The 19,878-nt window shown below is 36.5% G+C and overlaps 1 protein-coding gene and 1 long non-coding RNA gene across 2 annotated transcripts; both read right to left on the bottom strand.

Moving 5' to 3' along the window:
• Positions 1 to 371: 371 nt before the first annotated feature.
• LOC128516070 (uncharacterized) lies at positions 372 to 1,946 on the bottom strand. The gene is made up of 2 exons (XR_008356738.1): positions 1,261 to 1,946; positions 372 to 996 (listed from the first exon to the last, which is right to left on the bottom strand). It is a non-coding gene; the product is annotated as an uncharacterized LOC128516070 (long non-coding RNA).
• A 2,595-nt stretch (positions 1,947 to 4,541) lies between these two features.
• LOC128516104 (X-linked retinitis pigmentosa GTPase regulator-interacting protein 1-like) lies at positions 4,542 to 9,582 on the bottom strand. The gene is made up of 2 exons (XM_053490401.1): positions 8,925 to 9,582; positions 4,542 to 5,244 (listed from the first exon to the last, which is right to left on the bottom strand). The coding sequence occupies exon 1, from the start codon at positions 9,480 to 9,482 to the stop codon at positions 8,931 to 8,933; it is 552 nt and encodes a 183-aa protein (XP_053346376.1). The 5' UTR covers positions 9,483 to 9,582; the 3' UTR covers positions 4,542 to 5,244; positions 8,925 to 8,930.
• Between the last annotated feature and the right edge of the window lie 10,296 nt (positions 9,583 to 19,878).

The raw sequence follows: 19,878 nt of genomic DNA, 5'->3' as shown, positions 1-19,878 counted from the left end.
TTGCTGCTTTGGAAAGTTGGAAAGACTTTCCCATACTGATGCTAGGATAAAGCTGAATGAGTTGACTAGCATGCTGCTTTACTGTACAACTGTTTATCTAGTGTGTGGCTTCAGAACTTGGCTTGCTCGTTCACGTCACTGTTTCAGAGTAAACATTAAGAACATGTTAAGCAGTATTATTATTATTATTATTATTATTATTATTATTTTAATCAAGACGCTGATAATAACCACTGGCAGTGATGTGCAATGTAAGCATTGTTTAAAAGTCCACAAGGATGAGCTGTTACAATGAAAACACTGGCCTAAAATCCACCGTCACAATCCAGAATTCACCACCAAGTGAGAAAAAGAGACTTTGTACAGGAATGTGACACACTGCGCCTTTTATTCTAAAGCAACCTGCAGTCTAGACAATGACAGAAATAGAGGGAAAGGGGAACAGATGTAAATCTTATTTTACAACAGTGACATCATCATCATCATCATCATCATCATCGTCATTAAACCCAGTAGCACTGAAGCTCAGGTTTTTGGAATATTCATGTCTACAAGTTGTTGTGATCAATATAATAATCCTCAATGTTACAAGATTTTCAGTATCAGAAGCTGCTAAAATATGCACACACAAACACACACACATGTATGCACACACACAAGCTCTTCCAGTTGGACTGCTTCCGTCTGGAATTTAAGCATCGTTGCAGTGTTTGCATTAGATTACATTCCCCCTATTCCTGTGTGTGTGTGTGTGTGTGTTTGTGTGGTATGTGTGGTCCACCTCGTCTTCACCTTCACTTCTCGTATATTAAATACATTAACAGTAACAGCGGCATGACTGCTGGGGCTTCGTTCAGATTTCAGAACAAGCATCCTTAAACAAAGTGCACAGAGTGCGGATTAAGTCCTGTGGAGTTCATCACAGTTCACAGTCATCAGTGTCAGTTGTATTCTTCATGTAAGGCTTCAGCACGTGATCATCACCACAGCAGATCCCTAAACGCAGAAGAACCTGGTGTTAATTCAAATCTTATTTCTAAAACAAAATCTCAGACCATTTTGGCTATAAAAACGTTACACATATCAAACAAAATATTATACTTTTTATTATTTGATACGTTGTGGATTTTATTAACAACTTCTCAGGACCTCTTAAGTTACAGAAACTTTCATTCCAAAATCCTCAAACTGTTAATTTGCCTGGGATGAGTCCAAGCTCGTCAGTCACTAAAACCGATTATCTTTTCATCTGGAACTTACCTCTGTGGTGGTCACATCACAGCTCCGCTAAAGTGCTTGATCGTCCCCCCGTCGCTCGTAAAAACACTGAAAGTCCCCAATCTCTTGGATTGGTCCCAATCCCTCTTCCCCCATCCCTTATGTCCACTCCTCTAAGCTAGGAGCTGCTGGTATGGCACGTTAAGGTTCCCCAAGTACCAGAAGATCCAGAATATAAGGCTGAGAAAGATGATAATGGGTCCAGAGAGGACGAAGAAATCCCAGAAGCTGAGCGGTGCGAAGATGCCGAGCAGGAAGAGCACGAGGCCGCCCACGTCCAGGATGATGGCCAGGACGAAGAAGCCGAAGCAGCGTCCCACATACCGGGTGAAGTCCATCGCTCCAGCACTAACACCTCGATGTGTGTTACAAAGCAAAAAGCAGCAAAGTCGCACCGCATTCCTGCACCAGCTTAACAAGTCTAACAGCCCGGTCAGAGAGGTGTCCTCGCCCAGTTTGACGACATCATGCCACGTAAACACACACACGCTTAAGCACACACGGAAGGGATTTATAAAAATGTCAAAGTACAATCTTGAAGATTTATAATCCTGATCCCTGAACTGAGCTCAAACACACCAACACACCCACACATCAGTTATTATTGTGGTGCAGGTGAGTGTAAGTCTGTGTATGTGTGTGTGTGTGTGTGTGTGTGTGTGTATGTGTGTGTGTGTTAGAGCAGAAAAACACACTATTATACTGTGATACTCCAAGGGGGTGAAAGAACAGAACCTGAGAAACACCAGAGTTACACAATACCTGCCACGGCATCACAACAAAAGGTACTGAAATAAACCTGAATCATTAGGCTGTTAACCTGTAGCACCTGTTGCATCGTGGGAATTTTAACATAATGTCACTCTGACACACTGGTGTAGTGGAATGATATAATAATAAAACTTATTAAAGAGTTGAACAAAGTCAAACCGAGAGTCTTTCACTTTTATGTAGCTGTGTGGTGAATGAAACAGAAGGCTAAAGACTTGACACCATGTGACTGTCCAGTGTTGGCCTAGCAGCTCCATCTGAGCACATAGGTTTGACACGTAACCTTCTTTACAATAGGTATCTTTGCTAGTTGATAGAACTAGCTAGGTAGTAACACATTTGCAAATTATGTTACGCTCTTAGGTTTGTGGGAATTTTAGTAAGATATTGTAGTGGCTCAGACAGTTCAGGCTCTGGGTTGCTGATCAGAGGTTAAGGGGTTCGAGCCAGGTCACTGCTATGTCACCACTGAAGGGTCATTGGACATGACCCTTAACCCTATGTTCCCTATACAACCCCACTACAGCATGCAGTGCTGGTCCCAAGCCAGGTTAGACCATGGGGTAAAAAACTTGTGCCAGATCTTCTGGATCAAATGACTCATAGGATACAAGAGACAAAGCCTGAGAAAAGAAAGGAACAAAACAGTATTTTCACTTGGGAAGGACAGATATCAGATATCATGTCCTGATGTCTAGCGAGAGCTCTGGATAACTGAAAAATGTTTGACCAAATTGCAGAAAAACCTGGACACCTCCACAAAAGCATGCGTTGGATTTGTTTAGTCTGATCTCATAAACAGCTAATTGATGCATATGATTACAGTTACAGGCCCTGGGTCGCTTCCAACTTACCTTAGACTGGAGAAGCTACTAGTGAAATGTTTCTACAGAACTGAGAAGAAGTCCAGTTGACATGACTCAACTTCCAGATACCCTCACCTGGATGACTGAGAATCTGCATTACAGCAACACCACCAGACAATAATGAGTGGCGCTAACAACAAGCGACAAAAGTGAGGTTAGTTAGTGATCACTGTATTGATGATGATTAGCTTCTTAACACAGTGATTATTAGCATCAGTGTTATAAATTTAACTGAGCTTACATGATTACACACTGTACAAAAGTTAGAAAGATAAATGTTCATAATCGTCACTTTTGCTCTGACTTTTGCCTAGAAACAGTGTCCTGCTTCACCCCAGCACAAACGGTCGAGCGGTCGAGCTTAGCTAACGAAACTTTGAGAGAACTCCAAAGCGTTTAACAGTTAAGGAGTAGCAGCGCTTCAGTACTCAATAAGTTAAGAAATATCAAAAAAGTCTGTGTTAGTTTGGCGTCAGTGACGTAAATGCTCACCTACGAGTGTTACATGTATATCGGTTTACTTATTGGTATAAAAAAACAAATTGAGTGAATACCTGGTTAATTTAAAAAATCACTCCAAACATGTAGTTACTCCTGAGAATGACAAAGTAAAACCCTTGAAAATATCAAACTCTATTGAATATGAAACAATACGTAGCATTAACCCTCATTAGAATTCAGTGTTTTACACTCTGGTGGTATATAGCCTTTTTATATTTAACTTTTTATAATATAAAATAATAGATATTCAATAACGTTGATCATCTGCTGTACGTCTTTGCAAGGCACCTCTTGTTTTCTTTAACCAGAACTCCGCTGTGGAGGATTGGGGGTCAGAGGGGTGACGGATGGCCTTTTGGAGCTACTGGAGGAGCGGAAACAGGTTGTTGGTGGGACTGTAGTACTTGAGGGTCTGGGTGACAATGCAGAAACTTTAGGAGTGATGTTTGACCAGGTCTGTGCTCTTAACATTGAATTCCAAAAGGACTGGACGTACACTTATGAAGCCATCCAAACCATTATTATTAAACTTGGAGAATCATGCTCCTCCAAGATTCCCATGCTGAGAATCAAACTCGTGTTGCCATAGAGACTCTATTTTTTTTGCCTAACACATTAGTCTCCAAGAGTCAAATTTTTGCTAGTTTTTAAAAATGGTTATGATGTTTGATGTTAAAGAATCAGTAAGATGACCTTTAAGCAAAATAGAACCCGTAGTTTCCTGTTTTTATGCAGATCACTATTTGAACTTTGACTAGATTTTTGGAAAAAGAAAGTTTTTTTATGTAATGTTTGTTATATATATATATATATTTTATATATATATATATATATATATATATATATATATATATATATATATATATATATATATAAAATAATTAATATCCCAAAGTGTAGATTTATATCTGTCTATCTATCTATGAATTTTACTAAAAGAAACGAGTGAAAAATCTGACTGTCTAAAAGTTTGCAGGTGATTTGATCAGTGAACAGAGATTCAGTCTTACAGCAAAACATGATAAACAAAGTATAAATATTTATATATATATATATATATATTTATTATATATTCTTATATAAACAATAAGATAAATATTTATTATTTACATAAATAATCTGCATCTTTATACAACCAGTAGATAATTAATCAACTGATAAAGGTGTATGTTGTGATGATGTAAAGTGACAGTGACTAAATAAATAAATAAATAAATAAATACAATAAAAGAGTGTAAGCTGAGCGTGAGTGATGAAGCTGAGCGGTTCTGGACGTTGGTGATTTTCCAGGACACGGTGAAACCAAAGACGTTTTTATTAAAACCAGTCTGACCACTCTCACTTCCTGTCTCTCTCGCTCTCTTTCTTCTTTTTATTACGATAAAAGCTCCTCGTAAGTGAGAGTAAGCTAAGCCCACATAAGCCCGGCGTTTGCATCCAGCCTCGTCCGGTTTGACAGTGAAATCCTCTCGCTGGAGCACAACACCCTGGCAGAACAAACACCGGGCGGGCGAGTGGCTCAAGCTCAGAGAGAGGAAAAAAAATTGTGCAAACAATGATGAAACTTTAGACGAGAAACAAACAAAGACTTCCCCTAAAGAGCACACACACACACACACACACAGCGTGTGCACCTGATACAGTAGATGTGTACAGTATGTGTGCATGTATATAAATATATCTATATATCTATGGATGTACAGTGCTCACAGGTGTGTGTTCAGATTTGAGGCAGAAATACAGTGAAGTAAAGTGACGATAAAATAGGTACAAGTTCTGATTTCTGAGGTGATGGAATCCTCCACAAGGGCGTCGACGTCGAGGAAACCTGAACACACAAAGATGAGAGTTTAAGATGTCATACACACACAGATACACACCTGTTTTACAACAGGACACGTCATAAAAATGCATCTAAAGAGATTCCTTTCTGTTAAATACTTACTAATTAAAGGAAAGTGTCTGAATGCTGCAGGAATTCATTACACTGATGTTGTGTTTTATAATTTAGCTTATTCAGAGAGGATTAGTTTTCAGTCTGGAGGAGGAGGAGGAGGAGGAGGAGTGTGATGTTATCCCTGGGGTTTTAGCCTGATTGTACTCATATTGTTGATATGTGCTTATATTACTCATAAACTTTCACCACCACAAGCAGTATATATTAACACCTGCAGGTTATACTGTGTGTTTCCCATCGCAGTGTTACTCCCGCCCTAACTCCCGCGTGTATGGTCACACTTTTTCTCCACTCTCTTTAATATTGTCCACTGGGATTTGACACATTCTTAATCCTGCAGGATGTGACATTCCCCTGCTTGCTTCATAGCTGATGGGGTAAAAGCTGATTGACGCCTTTATATAACTTTCGTTTTTATGAACATCTAATGAATAAACAAGCAGACCATTGATCATAATCATATAGCGACCGATCAGAGGCCCTACACATGTCCTCCAGCAACAACCATGTTTCCTTTATCAGCTTTGTGCTGTGCTGTAACCATAGCAACATATCACTCCTCATCGTATACTTTTAAAAATTACACCATATGATTTTGTCACCATGGAAATAATGTCTTATATATAAGACTTTACCACCAGTTATAAATGATGTGATGATGTCACCATAGCGATACAATACTTTTCGTTTTTAGAGTGGGAAAAATAATAATGAATACAATGTGACACTGTTACCATGGCAACATCCAACATTTATTCTTATAGATTTGTAAAATGATCTATGTGCCATGAATTCACTGTCATACTGTTACTGTGGCAACATCCTACATTTGTTCGTAAAGATAAAAAAAAAAATAAGCTGGTGCTAGATATGGAAGATATATGGAGATGGGATATAAAATCAGCCATGTGCTACGGATGCAATGTTTAATGACTTTTGTTGTCATTACAACATGCCACCTGTCTTTGCACCCCATGTGATGTCATTGTGGCAACATCCTATTTTTGTTCTTCCACTGTGTAACACCAGCAGTGTGTTATAGACACATGTAACCATGGGGACCATGCTAGTGTTTATATAGTTTCTCAAACCAGCTAATGCTATCACCATGGAAACACCACACCACTGTCCTTATAGTTTTACCCTCAGATATGCAGCATCTGATGTTATTGCCATAGCAACCTGAAGTCTTTGGTCTCATAGTTTTACCATCGGATGTGTGTGATTTTATTTGTATAAAATCTTGCAGTCTTTTTACGATATATTCAAACTTTAGCTCTATGGTATCCATACATCATGTGATGTTATTACCATGGTAACATGCAGTCTTTGTTCTTATGATTTTGTATCATGTGATTCCATGTTTTGGGAATATGTTCACTCATGTCCGTGCCATCTGAACATCGTCACAATTGTGGTTTTAAATTTGTGTGATACAGTCAGTTATTTATTAAAAACATGTGTCAATTTTATTTAACAACTGAACTTAGACAAATGCATGCACTAATGAATTTAGATTAAAGATGATTTTCTATTTTTGGTCTCTGTGGTTGACCTATATATAGACGTCACACTCCTGGCCGCTCTACGTGTTAAACAAAAACAATCACGACTTTAGTTTGCATCCCTACTTTCTTTACATTTCACTATTCAGGTGTGCCAGTGTGTGTGTGTGTGTGTGTGTGCGTGCGTGCGTGCGTGTGTGTGTGTGTGTGTGTTTTCACCACCCATGCTCTAACCATGATTAAGGTGTAAATAAACACCTCCCTCATTTCACCACATCAATTATCCCTGTGATGGAGGTGACAGGAATGTCTAATGAAACCTAATAAGACCGTTCACACCAAAGTCACATGACCAGGTGTCGGATTTATATCAATATTTCAGCACCACAAATTAAGTGTGGAACAAATTTGTGTCTGAAAACCTCAAGTACAAAACAGATCCAAGGGGAAAGACAAATCATGTTTTCTACTCTTATTAGTAAAATAAATAAATAAATAAATAAATAAATAAATAAGACTGTAAGTTACACTTACAGTGTAATACAGCAATACAACATCACTTGTTTATTTACTGCTCCTATAAAAACTTACATTATACTTTAAGGCATATTGTTGGTTTATTATTACTTCTGTTAAATCTTTTCTAATTATTAACATTATTATTAGAAAGTGCTGCATTTTATATTAATTGTAATGGTATTTTATAGAAGAAGGAGTCTAATAAAAACATTTTCTTGCACTTCAAATTCTTTATAATAAACAGATGTCATGAAAGTAAAAGTGTAAATTTCTTTTCTACACAACTTTCATTTCATTTGATCTTCTGAGTTTTCAAATCACCTAGTGAGTGACTGGGAATCATTTTACTGGTCAATTCTAAAACTCAGTATACTCCTAGTATATTAGATACCTACTAGAATATAGATTCTTAAGGAAAAAAAAAGATCTAAAAACTGCAACTCTGATTAGAGTAAGATAATAGCTGAATTTCTTTAGGAATATTATTGTTTGTTTGTATTATTATTATTATTATTATTATTATTATTATTTCTCTTATTTTAAAACTTAATAGCAGGATTATATAACTGCCTGTTTTATTTTTTTCAATTCATTTACATACATTTACATATTTACATATAGACTGACTTAATTATTTATTCCACAATTTCCCTTTAGGATCACAAAGTACTATTATATACATTACTATTACTGTATATTTAAGTATTATTTTTTATAATGGTTATGAAGTTAATTTTTATTTTACAAAACATCTAATGTAATATTTTTCTATTCAACATGTTCCAATATTAAAATATAAATGATACTGTTGGAGCTCTAAAGGCTGTGATTTTGTAGGAACTCTTAAAACGTTGAAATGGAGAAAATAGTTTTATTTACAACTGAAACATTTCCATCATCTGAAACATTTAAAAGAACAATTAGGAAATATATATACAGTATACAGTATAAATTTTAGCCTAGTACGCTTTTATTAACTTAAAATAGAATAAGGGGTTATTCTGTGGTTATTGGCACTCGTATAATAATAATAATAATAATAATAATTTTAACTAAAAAATATTATTTTAATTCGCTCGCAAGAGTATACAGTATAACTGCCTGTTTTATTTATTTCAAGAAATTTACACTCTACATTTAAATATTTCTATATAGACCCTAGATAGACTTTATCATTATGAATATAGAGTATGATGTTATTTTTTTATTACTATTTTAATTTTGTTTCTAATGGTACAGTGGAGTTATATTTTACTTCTCCCGACTTTAAAGTGAATTTTCCTGATTTGTTTTGTGATTAGAAGATAAATGATACAGTGTAGCAGTCCTGTGTATTCACTCTAAAGGTGGTGATTTTGTAAGAACTCTTAAAGCATTAGAACAAAGTTTCACTAAACATCTAAAACATTTACAAATCATTTGAAAAAAGTGATTTTTTTTTTTTACATCATTGCGCTTTTATTAATTACGTTGCTGTTATTAGCGCTCGCGCTGTTATTATTATTATTATTATTGGGAATGACTCACCCGCTCTTAGACGATCTCGTTGTCCGTGGGCTCGTAGGCTTCGTTGGTGTAAGCACCGTTCTCCTCGCCCTTTCCTCCATCTTCCTCCTTCTCCTCTTCCTCCTTCTCCTCTTCCTCCTTCTCCTTCTTCTTGTCCTCCTCTTCGTCCTTCTCCTTCTCCTCCTCCTCCTGGCCCTTCTCTTTCTCCTTCTCCTCCTCTACCCCTTTCTCCTTCTTCTCCTCCTCGTCCACGTACACCTCCACTTCATCCTCCTCTTCCTCCTCTTTCCACCCCCCTCCTGCCCCCCGCAGCGAGCTCAGTTGCCTGGCGATCCTGCCGAATCCGGTGCGCCTCTTGCCATCTACCCCGAGGTTTCCCGCGTACCACATCACCCACATGCCCAGGCCGAAGAACATGAAGACTGCGCCGGTGAGCGCCAGGAAGTCCCCGTAATACCGGCCTCCGAGCTGCGGGGACGCGGCCAGGCCCACCAGCAGCACGAGGAAGCCCACCACGTCGAAGGTCACCGCCAGGAAGAAGAGCGGCGCGCACTGGCCCACCACGCGCTTCAGCTCCATCACTGCTGAGGATGCTGAGGAGCCCGGGGGCGCGCGCACGCACCTTAAACCGCCACGGCCACAGGTCACCGCCCCGCGTGATGTCACCTGCCCTGCCAGGCGCGCCAAAAAAACAAACAAACAAAAACCCTCCCTCCGAATCCTTAAACACTATACACACCTGTGCGTCACTCCAGCATGGAGTTAGTTAGTTTCCTGTAACAGCACGTCCTGCAGCGTCTTACATCACAGCAATTAGCTTTTTTTATTTTTAATTGAACAACAACAACAAAATATTAAATATTTACAATAACAATTTTATCCGTAAAATATTAATAAGTAGCTCACATGTTCAATCATCAGATTTGTTTGCAAAGTGTGTTTGGATTTAGTCAAGCATACAATGTACCATATAAAGATCATGTTTAGTTGGATTAGATTTTAAATTAAATATATAATTTAAAAATACCTGATTTCATATTTATATCAAGGTAACATCCACTTTGTTTTTTTTTCTTTCTCACACGTCCTTCAAGTGATAACATTTTAAAAGAAAAAAAATCAGAGAAGTGTTTCAACCTCGCTTCACATCCTGTCATGGGCCACTTGGTCGTCTTTGACAAAGTGACTTCACTTCACTACTGCTCTTACTGGGAGTGTTCTCACAGCCACCAGCCAGGATCTGTCTCCGTAATATTTTAATATTTTTATTTATTTATTTATTTATTTATTTTAATGCACTCAACATTTTGGTCAAGTTTTTCAGACAATCATTTGTTTAAAATTTTTTTCCTATTTCAATAAAATTTTATTTGTATAGCACTTTTAACAATTGACATTGTTTTAAATCAGCTTTACACAGTCAAAAGAATTTATTTATTTATTTGAGACATTTATCCAGTCAATGTTTGGAATAACACAGAAACTCTGCAGAATTTTATTCTGTTCATGTTATAGTAGCTAAGAAATGTGGTTTATTAATGAATTACTGTATTCTTATACCATTACAGTACATGCATCATGTATTATATGTTTGTAAATCATATTTCTTCAATAGAAGGTTCAATCTGCTCTCACAAAGTCATGTCAGTGCATTGCTACAGGCTGTGTGTGATTGTTACACACTCTTGTTGTCAAGACTTCGCCCAACGTGGACATTTGCCAGGCAAATGAACCCGCATGCAAAATGTGTGCAAGCAAATGTGATTTAAGGTCATGTCTGCTTCCATGCATAGGGCATCTCTTTTAGTTGTCAGGACTTCCTTTGTGCTTCAGTTTCATAAGTACAGTTTGTTCACATGGCTGTGGAAAATAAGCGGAATGTGACACTTCATAAAGCTGAGAAGCTGACAAAAGATAGATTTGACTAAAAAGTGTAATGGTTTATGATTATTATAAATTCAAGTTAAAAGTAAAAGTCATTACTACAGGAAATATTGTTCATAAAAAATAATCAGGGGTAGGAATAATTAATGGCTTTTCTGGTTCTCATTATCAAGAATTAATATTGCTGTTTATGGTTTTCACAATCAAAAATAATTACTGCCACTTATAGTACTCACCACATATAACGATGTTGATTATGGTACTCATAATCAAGACTTATTACCATGATTTATGGTACTCATAATTAATAGTAATTATTGCTGTTTATTATATACATCATGAGTTATTATTGCAGTTTATGGTACTAAATCAAAAATAATTACTGCCATTTGTGGTGCTCATAATCAAGAGTAAACTTGATTAATTTGTGGCTTTTAAGCGACTTATAATCAATGATACTTATAATCAAGAGTAATTATCCCCACTTGTGGTACTCATAATCAAGAGAAATTACCGCTGTGTTTGGTACTCATAATTAGTAATTACCTCCACTTATGGTGCTTATAAGTAATAATAATTACTGCTATTTATGATACTCTTATTTAATTACTCATATTTCTCATTAGTTTTAACTCATATTTCATTTTTGTCACTTGTATTTAAACATAATGATGCATAGTTGATGGTTCTTCTAGGTGGCCAAAAGTATAAAGGATATATATAGTAAGCCATGCATTATAGTTCTCCCTGTGCACAAGACAGGTGATGTCATTAACAAGTTCTCTCCTGTCTGGTGAAAGAGTTGTGCTAATAAGGATCAGTTGGTTTAGTTAATAAATGGAACAAATATGTGACAGGACATTTCTGGAGTGTCCAACTCCGCATACAAATGGCTAAAACTCTGGGATTTTCAAGCAAACTGCAAACTAAATAGTAAATATTTAATGCTGTACAGCAAAATATAAATTATTCTTATAATTGTTTAAGAACTACATTAAAACATTGAATTTTATATTTGTCTATGTTTACTTTTGGCCATCACTGTGTATACACTCCAATTTGCTCTATTCCTTTTTTTTTTTTTAACATAACAGCGTTATGGTGATGAAGCAATAGAGTCTGCTGCTCTGCTTGTAAACTAATTTGCAAGCTAAGTCAGGACAATATTAAGCAAAGTTTAATGGTTCATACTGTATAAAGTACATATCATTAGAAAAATAATATTTACAATGAGTCCTTTTTTTAAAATCTGTCTCCAACACTAAGGGCAATGCGATGCATAATGGGTAGTCTAAAAAAAGAAAACCATAATGTTGTACAGTAACTGTTTAAATCTGACATCATTCACTCAAAGTGTTTTACAGTAATCTTGTTTTCCTGGACTGTTATGAACAAAAAGAAACAGAAGAGGTGTTTAACTCTATATAAAGCCTTTTTTTTACACTAGGTGATTTAGTACATATACAGCACATCTTTCTGAAAACTCTGTGAGCTCTGAGTAAAGTTCTTACAGTTGAAGCTCTCAGAAAATCAAAATCAAGTTCTGTGAATGGCTGAGTATTGATCTGAGCGTGCAGAACGCTGATCGTTTATTTAATTGTGCTTAAATATCTCTTTGCGTTTGGCCTAACAGCCATTAGTGTGGCACTCTCAGCACTTCACTGTTCTAAAATGAAAACCTGCTCTTTCCCACAATATAGTGTGATCAACTAAAGTGCAGCTGTTTGGTCAGACAGAAAGAAGGTCTGTATCTGTGTGTAACTCTGCAGCTACTGGAATAATAAAGAATGACCCATGCTCTTGGTGGGACTTTTACTAGCAAAGGCCAATATTCAACATGGCCGTGTGTAGTGAGTGTTTAAAATGGAAAAATGTGAACATCACTATTCAAATTTTCATTTCACAGCAAAAAAAACTAACAAAAACAAAATGCTGTTTCCTCCTTTGGCCTGCATTTTCTATCCCTGATTGTTCCAAATAACACAGTGTGACGTGAATGTAACGTTTGGAACATGACTCATTCTGCTCATATACCAACTATCCCTTCAACATATGCAGTAGTGCCTGTCTTTACTCTTCTACACCTCTGGAAGGTAATAAAGTATAATCATACTGTCCGGTGTTAAGTCTGAAAGCTCTTGCAGTTTCTTCTTCATGTACTGTCGCCTCTGGGTTTTCCGTTAAGAATCCTTATCTACATCCAGATCTCCATAAAGTGGCTCGGAATATTGAAGTGAATTAAACGTACAGTGCAGTTTTCGGAAAACATCACGTCTTCTTGCCCTATACAGTATATTGACTTCCATACCAACTGCACATTCTCTTAAATGCGATTTGTCTCATTTCCTGAGTAATGGGCACCAAAACAATGCCAATGATGAGCACCATTAGTCCAAATGACAGCATGACCGGGCCCAGAATGTTGGCGTATGTCTTGGATATTCCAGCAAAGTAGAGGCCTGTGAGGACCAAACCGCCAACCAGCACGCTGCCCCCGGTGCAGATCAGCAAAATGGCATTGCGGTAGAGCTCGCAGGTACTACGCGCTGTTCCGGCATGCCATGAAAGACTGAACACAGTGCCATTGGTGTGTGAACTGAGCGGCTCAGGAGTTAGGGAGAAAGAGAGGGAGCGAGCGATAGAGAGAGAATGCTCAGCCAGAGCGATGAGCTCCAGAGGAGACGATGACGACGGCATGGCAGGTACAACTGTTAAATGACAGAAAAAACATGACATCAACAATGACAGATTGTACTAAAACTGGCTGAGACTACTACCAAGAGCTAAAAAATAAATAAAAAAAAGGGAAAACGGCTCTCAGTCTGAAAGACTGCTTTGGATCTCTGTTCTCAGTTCCAGTTCCATCATCTCTATTTGTAAGCATTCCTATTCCTAGTCTCAATGTTATTCCTGTTCTTATCTCAAGTCCATTTGACTCTAGCTATAGATCTAGCTCTGTTTTTTGGTCAAACTCATGATCCAGTCTCAGCTCAGTTCTTTGTGTCAGATTTGTATAGTCTGTGGAGATAAAGCCAACACAACGTCTTTGCCTTAATATAAATTCAGCCTTTGACTCACATGATCAAATTGTTGGTCTTTTTCTTTGTCCTTGTATTTCTTTGTCTATCCATATATATATAATATTCCTCGTCAATGTGCTTTATATATATATATATATATATATACACACACACACACACACTCACACACAGACCCCTCCTACTTTCGCCTTCACAGACACACACACACTCTTTCTCTTTGCTCTACACAGAAACACTGCTCTGTCGCGATTCTTTTCAAAGGTAAAGTGCAGGTTAATTTGTTTTATTTTTACTTTACAGCAATGATTCCGTTAGTGTGTCACTCAATCGAGTGTCATTAGAGAGATTTCTTGTTTATTTTTCCCAATAAAACCGTGTTTCCGTTGTGTGGGTGCATTTGTGTGAAAAGAGTGGAGGAAGGGTAACAGTGTAAGATGAGAAGGGGGAGAGGGGAGCTTACGTTAAACACACACACACACACACATGCACACACACACACACACACACACACACACAGCATCTGCCGGCACAAACGGAAACGCTTATCTGTCGGGATTTATTTTTACTTTCGCCTTCACAGACACACACACACTCTTTCTCCCTGCTCTATACAGAAACACTGCTCTGTCGCGATTTTTTTTAAAGGTAAGGTGCAGGTTAATTTGTTTTATTTTTACTTAATATTTTGTGTTAATTATTTTTATGTATTTATTTGGGCTGTAGAATGAATTATTTGAGTTTCTATTATTTCTCATGGGAAAATAATAGATACATTTGGTTTACAAGTGTGTTGGAATACAAGCCCACTACCGGAATGAATTATGCTCGTGATCCAAGGTTCCACTTTATATATATATATATATATATATATATATATATATATATATATATATATATATATATATATCCTGTGTGCAATAATATTAATGTACAATACACAAAAGAGATTCTACAATTCTGCACCTTTCTGTAGTCAGATGTTTAAATTTTTTATATATTTTTATTCTATTTTTATCTTTATATATTTTTAATATTTTCATTTTGTTCTTATCATATTGTATTTGACCCTTTTAAATATGCAATTAATGGAAAACAATTTTCTTTGTGATTAATAAAGACTTATCTTATCTTATCTTATCTTATCTTTATCTATCTGTTTTGTGCCCTGATACAGTTCCAGTCCCTTCCTTGGGCAGCCCTCGTACCATGCCATACTTAACTAGTAGCAGAGTGAACGTGAATGACCCCTTAAGTACCCCATTGATATTAGGGTCAAATTTAACAGTTTTATTCGTCACATTTTAAAGTTAACACTTTTAAGCAGAGAAAGTTATAGGATAGTTTGAAAGGTTTCCTGTCGATCAAAGATGAAATGTTATGTGCATGTATACGGCAGGCATAGTGTCACATTGTTTAAAACATCATAACATCAACTTTCTACACTGATAGTGTTGTACTATGATATTTAAAACATTTCTGGAGTTGTTTAGGCCCAAATCTCACCCACTGACTATGCCTTTAAATTATTCCCATGTCAATATTTGCTTCCGAGCCTTATTTCCAATTTCTGCCTCTTTGACTTACCAGTTCATGACTATTTTTGAGCTTGAACTTTGGGTTAGTCTGGATTGAAGTTGAATGGATTATTATAGTGAATCCAATGATACACTCTAATAAAACACACACTGTGTAAACAAACATATACACCATATTTCAGTAATATTGTTCTGATCATTGGCTTGGCCTTAGATCGATTTGGACCCAGACTTGGTTCCACTTATTTACTCTTATTATTTTCTGTATCAGACTGGGATCCAGTTCTAGTGTTGGTATCTGCCTTTAATCCAGTTTAACTTTAAATGTTCAGCTTTATGTCTCTAACCAGCCCCTGTTCTCACAGCTCTCCCCACTGTTACCAATGTCTCACCACTGCCCCACTGTCCAAAAGACTTCCTGTTTTTTATGTTTCTGAAGTTCTGTGACAATACTGACCTCTGTCAGAACCCTGTCCTCTTTTCTACACTCTTTAACACAACAATAAAAAGCCTACTTCATTATAATTATACATTTATGTTAATACCATCATCAATCAACTTCAGAAACAAACTAATTTTTAAAAACTTGTTTGAGTTATGTAATCATCACATTGCATGTAAAATAGAGAATTCATAAAGTATAGATTTATAATTTTAATGATTAAATTATCCTTTCACAAGAAGTGAAAAAAAAACTGGTAATTGCAGTATACTCGGGTTTTGGACCCCAAAATATCTAAATTGACATTTAACTCATTTAAATTGAAATAATAATAATAATAATAATAATAATAATAATAATAATAATAATAATAATGTAAAAACAACTACACAGAAGCAATTAATAAGGCAAGCTGCTTATCGTAATGGCAAACAGAAACATTACTTGTAATATGAGTAATTCCATATAGACAAATAAAAATATTAAAATATTAAAAAAATTGAATAACAAAATACAAAGGGCTAAAATGAGCTATAAACTCAACCTAATTTAAATAATTTCTAGACCACACCCTCATAAAAATACACTAAAATAGCAACTGATAAAATAATAATAATAATAATATTGATAATAATAATACTAATAATAATACTTTTAAAGCACACAGCTCCCAAATATATTATGCAGGGAAAGCTGGCACTCGTATCTTTATTCAAAATGATCCGTACAAGATAAAAAAATGATAATATTCTGATGATTAATCTGTAAATTATTTAGAAATAAACCCATTATTTGATCATATTAGAGTCTTACCTGAAACGCTGAATGCTATCAAAGCTTCAGATCCTCAGATCTTTCGAAAGAATCACATCTCACCATCAGTGCCAACTCATTTTACAGCCTGTACAGCATGTACAGTGTGTGTGTGTGTGTGTGTGTGGTTGTGTGTGTCTCCCAGGAAATCTCCAATGTTCTCTCTACTCACTCCTCTCATCTAATTTAGTTAGTCTTTGCTTCTGTCTTTCTTCCTGTCCAATCACTCACCCATTCCTGATGGATGAAAAGGATGGACAGATGATAACAACTGCGATGATGATGATGATGATGATGATGATTGATAGAGGGTTAATGGATGAATGACTGATAGATGAATGATTGGGAGATGGTTGACAGATTGGTGGGTATTGGATGTTTGATGAGTTGTTTGTTGTCAATGTACGTGTGATAAATGGATGATGGTGAGACGAATTTTTGATGGATTGTTGAGGAGTGGGTGATGGATGAATGAATGATGATAGATGAATGGATGATGAATGCTTTTTAAATGGATGATGTATGATAGTTGATGAATGCTTTTTAAATGGATGATTGATGGTTGATAAGAGATTGATAGATTATTGATAGATGGCTGATAAATGATTGATGGATAGAATAAATTGAAGATAAATTAAGGTAAAAGATAGTTAAACTATGCTCTGTATAAGCAGTATGGCTCATGGGCCATTTGGGTGAATGTCACGGCTCCATGGGTTCAGGCACATGCAGGTGCACAGAGCGGATGAGACAAGCAGCACTGAGCAGGTGGTGCGATACGGGCAGAGACAGCAGAGTGTGTGCTGGGAGGCAGGCAGCTTTCTTCTTAACAAGTTGGACTCAGGCGTATTAGAATCTACAGAGACATGAGAAACATGCGACAAGTTACAAGTTATGAATACTGCAAAGTAAGGTTAGGCAGAGTAATGGTATTCATTCAGTTCAGTTTGTATGTCACCCGGTGGGAGTAGAGTTTAGCAAGGAAACAGCTGTGGGGGGAAAAGTTGCTCCTGAACCTACTTGTTTTGATATGATTGATGAAAAAATGATGGAAAATTGATTGATGATGTTTGATGGTTGGATGGTTGATGATTGGTTGGTGGATGACAGGCAGTTGAAGGATGGTTGATGGACTGATAGTTGATCAGGGACAGATATTTAATAGATGTTTGATAGATTATAGATGCATGATGGATGATGGTGGATTTCTGATTAATTGATGTTAGTCAATGAACTATTGATAGATGGTTGATGGATGGATGGTTGATGAAGGGTTTGATAAATGTTTGATAAATATTGGTTGATAAATTGTTGATGAATGGTTGATGGTTGTTGGATGAATAGTAAATAGTTAAAGGATGTGGGTGATTGATGAATGGGTGATGGATGGTTGGTTGAAGAATAGTTGGTACAAGGCAAGGTTGATAAATGGGTGAAGATGGGTGATTGATGGATGGTTAATGATTATGATACAGTAGTAATACTGTAATGTTGGTGTGTCTGTACATTGAAGATATTTGCAAAAAAATATTTGTGGGTATTTTTGTTAAAATGAGTAATAGAACACATCAAGGTGGTTTTTGGTCTGTTTGTTTGTGCATGCATTATTTAAAAAATACTCTAATCAATATTAATGGGGTTTTCATGTGTGTATCTGTCTGAGCTTAAGGTACCATATAGGCTTTGTTTCATTGCAGTCAGCCCAGAGAAGATATGCTAATTTGAAATTTAATTAGAAAATGCCCTTATTTAAAGTAAAAAGAAATAGTGTACTTTTATGACCACAGATAGCGCTAGACATATTGTAAACTTGCTAATAATTCAATTCAATTCCATTCAATTCAATTTTATTTGTATAGCACTTTTAACAATTGTCATTGTCCCAAAGCAGCTTTACACAATCAAAAGAATTATTTAAGTTTGTATGAAATGTGAATTTGTATGAATCAAAATGGTCAGTTTGTCCCTGGTGAGCAAGCCGAGGGCGACAGTGGCAAGGAAAAACTCCCTGAGATGGTAATAGGGAAGAAACCTTGAGAGGAACCAGACTCAACAGGGAACCCATCCTCATCTGGGTGAAACAGAAAGCAGTAAATGATCTGCATTTATACAGTGTGTAGGGTGGGAGGCAGTTTAGCTATAACTGGTGATGTTAATTGATGTTAATATGGAGTCCAGGTAGTTATTGAAGACCCAGGTAGACTTGTAAGAAGTTCCAGTCATGAACTATCGAACTGTCAAGTCCCCAAAGAAACAGTTGGCAACACCAGTCAAGGCCAGAACCATTTTCTAGGTAGAGAGAATCATTCCCAGACACCAGACGCATCCCAGAGAGACACACGGGGCATCCATGTGACGAGATCTTCAGCCAGAAGCGGGGCACCAGGATGGGTCAGACAGGTCCGGTGGGCAGAGGGAGTCTGGATCACTGGCAGCTCAGGAACGACATGTGTAGCTCGACAGAGAGAGAGGAGGAGAGAGGAAAGAGAAAGAGCAGGAGAGAGAGCAAAAGAGAAGAGATAACAGTTAACTGATACAGAATAAGAAATTATAAAAAAAAGTGTTTGAGTGCATCTCAAAATTCAACAGATGGCGCTGTACATTTTTAATATAAGCTTATGTGCGTGCAATTAAAATCTAATTAATAAACGTGATCTCACACCTTCATCCCGCGCACTTCACAGTAACACATAAAAATTTTAACTCATTCCAAAATTCAACAGATGCTGTAAATTTTTAAAACGCATTTATGAATGTGAAACTAAAATCTACTTAAAAACCCAATCTCGTGCCTTTGTTCTACATTCTCTATAAGAATGAATAAATACAACATTCAAACAGACGGATGTATAGAATTTGCTTTATGATTTGGATAAAATTGCTGTTTGGAAAGTTTGGGGCATTCCACATGAACAAAGTCGCGGCCACAGCTAATATAAAATAAAATAAGAATGTTATTTGAGTGATTAAACATATTTATCTTTTTGTTGGTGAAAAACTGCCAATTATCATAGCTTCCTATTTCTATGCATCACACCTCCTCTATCTCTCTCTTCCTCTCACTCTTTCTCTCTATTTGTGGTTAATTAGCACTAATGAGCCATTAAAAGCATAATGAAGGTAGAAACTCAATGACCTCTTTTCTTCTTTCTGTCCTTTCTTTCACTTCTTCTTTATCTGTTTTCCATTCCCCTTTGTTTGTCAAGGAACAGACAGAGCAGACAGAGAGCAGATAGACTCTTAATGACATGATTTAACAT

Source organism: Clarias gariepinus, chromosome 28 (genome assembly GCF_024256425.1).
Source record: "Clarias gariepinus isolate MV-2021 ecotype Netherlands chromosome 28, CGAR_prim_01v2, whole genome shotgun sequence".
In the NCBI taxonomy this organism is placed as follows: Eukaryota; Metazoa; Chordata; class Actinopteri; order Siluriformes; family Clariidae; genus Clarias; species Clarias gariepinus.
The sequence above is the reverse complement of the archived record's forward strand: the minus strand, read 5'-3'. Positions and strand labels throughout refer to the sequence as shown.

What these genes read in the sequence shown, in the direction of transcription:
- LOC128516104 (XM_053490401.1), bottom strand. Translation starts at nt 9,482, where the DNA reads ATGGAGCTGAAGCGCGTGGTGGGCCAGTGCGCGCCGCTCTTCTTCCTG.